Raw genomic sequence first — 2,913 nt, 5'->3', positions numbered from 1 at the left:
CGACGATGGTGATGATGATGGTGGTTGTGATGATGATGATAGAAAAAAGAAGAGAGAGGATGATGATGATAGTAACGATGATGTGATTGATAATCCGCCTTCTGCTGATATGTTTGGCAACGTCATTTTTAATGATAACTTTGATGATGATGTAAATTGTGGTGGTGATGATGATGAAATTTGTGGTGGTAATGATGATGTAATTTGTGGTGATGATGATGATGGTGATGATGATGATGATGGTGATGATGATGATGATGGTGGTGGTGATAGAAGCATCGACAATGATAAACAAAAAGATGGTAACTCCAACAACGCTGATGATGATGATGATGATGACGTCAATTGACAGAGTGGTGCATGGGAATGTGGTAGTGGTAAGAACGATCTTGGCGGTGATGATGATGACAAAGAGGATGATGATGAAGAAGAAGATGATGATGATGATGGTAATAACGATAAAGTTGTTGTTTTTGTTGAAGATGATGACGATGATGATGGCAATGACGATGAGGATGATGAAGAAGATGATGAAGATGACGACGACGATGATGATGATGATGTTCCTCTCCCTCCCTCCATCAACCTGCCATCTGGTGATTCAATTGCGTCCCGCAATGACGAAATTAGGCTGAGTAAATTAGACAGGTATGCACGGGGTAATGGTGGTGATGATGGTGATGATGATGATGATAATGTTGTTGCTGTTGGTGATGGTGAAAATGATGTTGTTGCTGGTGATAATGTTGTTGTTGGTGATGATGATGATGTTGTTGTTGGTGGTGATGATGATGTTGTTGTTGTTGATGATGTTGTTGTTGGTGATGATGTTGTTGTTGTTGGTGATGATGATGTTGTTGTTAGTGATGATGATGTTGTTGTTGGTAGCGGTAATGATGGTGATGATGATGATGATAATAGTAGAGAGGTTAAATCGAGGTTTGGCGGCGAAGATGAAGATGGCAACAGTGAAATTTCAAATATTGCAAAATGAGTTACACGTTTTGGCAAGTGTGACAATGAAAATGAGGAAGATGATGATGATGATGATGATGGTAATGATGATGATGATAATGATGATGATGATGGTGATGATGATGAGGTAGCGGTTTTAATCAGATACGACACTGGTGAAAATAGTGATGGTGAAGCTGATGATGATGATGGTAACGATGATGATGATGACGATGATGATGTTGATGATGTTGATGATGATGTTGATGATGGTGATGCGGTTTTTGAAGACATTTGCAAACATGGGAACGGCCACCACCCTTCACCATCAGCATCTTCATCTTCACCATCACTTGTGCTTCTTAAAATGATGATGAAACAAATGTTTCTCGAGACATTCTCCTCTCTGCTGTTCTTCATTTTGAAGCCACATTGAAGAAAATCAACATTGAAATCGGCGGAACAAAAAACTTCAAAGTAGCTTGTATCATTGCCACAACGGCTGCCGACCTTTTTGAATATATCGCCAGTCTTTAAAATGTTTTCAAGAAGTTTGTAATGCTTATCTGCGCATTTGAAGTCCATAGTTTGGTGTTTGCAATCGTTTTGAAGGCGATCGTGTTTCTTTGTTAGCAGTTCATGTCAACATTGAATCCGACAACATTTTTCAGTCAAAAAAGTTGGCAACTGTTTTTGGGAAGTCGAAAAAATTAGTTTTTTTCGTTACAAATGAATTCATTAAGTTGCTGCACCACCACCACCACCTCCACCACCACCACTGCCACCAATCCGTCCATCAACATCTGCACGCGCTCCACTTCATTCACCCCTTGCTGCACAGGAGAACAAAACTAACAGATTGAAATAACTTGGATGCTTCAACATCAGTGGAACCTCCACTATGCATGACACTAACAACTTAATAACAACAACAATAACAAGGGCAACTAAAATAATGATGATGATGATAATAATAATAATAATAATGATAAAAATAATAATAATAATGATGATGATGATGATAAAAATATTAATAAAAATAATTAGTACCAGCAACAACAGCAGCAGCAGCGATTTATAACCTCAATGAAACGAATAATGCTGAATGCAACACAACCACAATACAACAACAATAAAGCATAAGAACAAAATACAACACATCAACAACAACTCAATAACGACCATACCACACGACACCACACAACAAATCAATAACGACCACACGACGCCACACGCACCACACATTAGCAACCCCATTCAGCATGAACGTACAAGAATGACTAACCCCGAGTGTTCCTCCAGCGTTGGATCATTGGTGTTCATGTTGTCTGGCTCGCAATACAACGTGCACTATGCAGCGAACTAATTGAAATATGATTAACAATAATTATTTTCAAGCTTCAACAACAAGATCAACAAAACTAAAATTATTTATCAAATTGATAACAATTTATTTAAAATTAAAGAAGGGTCCTAATGGAGCCCAACAAACTATGTCGTAAAATGCAGTCTCCAACCAACTACAACAACGACCACAACAACCACAACGACAAACACAACGACAACAAATGACTACAAGAGATTATTTCTGCATATTCGTCAGCAGGCAGGATCCGGAGCCATCAACATTCAACACACGACGAAACAATACAACATCCACGCTTCCATGCCACGTAACCTTCCACACTTCAAAAAATATTTATACAATATGTGCCCTCCGCTTAAAAATTACTCCTTAATCGGGCTTATATATATATATATATATATATATATATATATATATATATATATATATATATATATATATATATACATTCATATACATCACATGCATACATTTTTGTATACATGAGCACATGTCTGGATGCCTGCCTATGTTGGTTAGAAACATCAATGAATGCATACAATATGATATTGCGGTTATATAGGTATGTGTGTATATACAACACATACACTCTG

The 2,913-nt window shown here is 37.5% G+C and overlaps 1 protein-coding gene across 1 annotated transcript in view; it reads left to right on the top strand.

Annotated features, from left to right (window-relative positions):
- Positions 1-2,230: 2,230 nt before the first annotated feature.
- Positions 2,231-2,913, top strand: part of HELRODRAFT_161027 (hypothetical protein) — a gene marked incomplete at both ends in the record, with an annotated part of 2,325 nt that continues 1,642 nt past the window's right edge. The window contains 2 exons of the mRNA XM_009021009.1: positions 2,231-2,299; positions 2,534-2,627. Coding sequence (XP_009019257.1) covers positions 2,231-2,299; positions 2,534-2,627 — 163 coding nt within the window. The remainder of the gene's footprint in view (positions 2,300-2,533; positions 2,628-2,913) is intronic.

Source organism: Helobdella robusta (assembly GCF_000326865.2).
Source record: "Helobdella robusta unplaced genomic scaffold HELROscaffold_3, whole genome shotgun sequence".
Taxonomy (NCBI): Eukaryota; Metazoa; Annelida; class Clitellata; order Rhynchobdellida; family Glossiphoniidae; genus Helobdella; species Helobdella robusta.
This window is presented reverse-complemented; position numbering and strand designations above follow the sequence as displayed.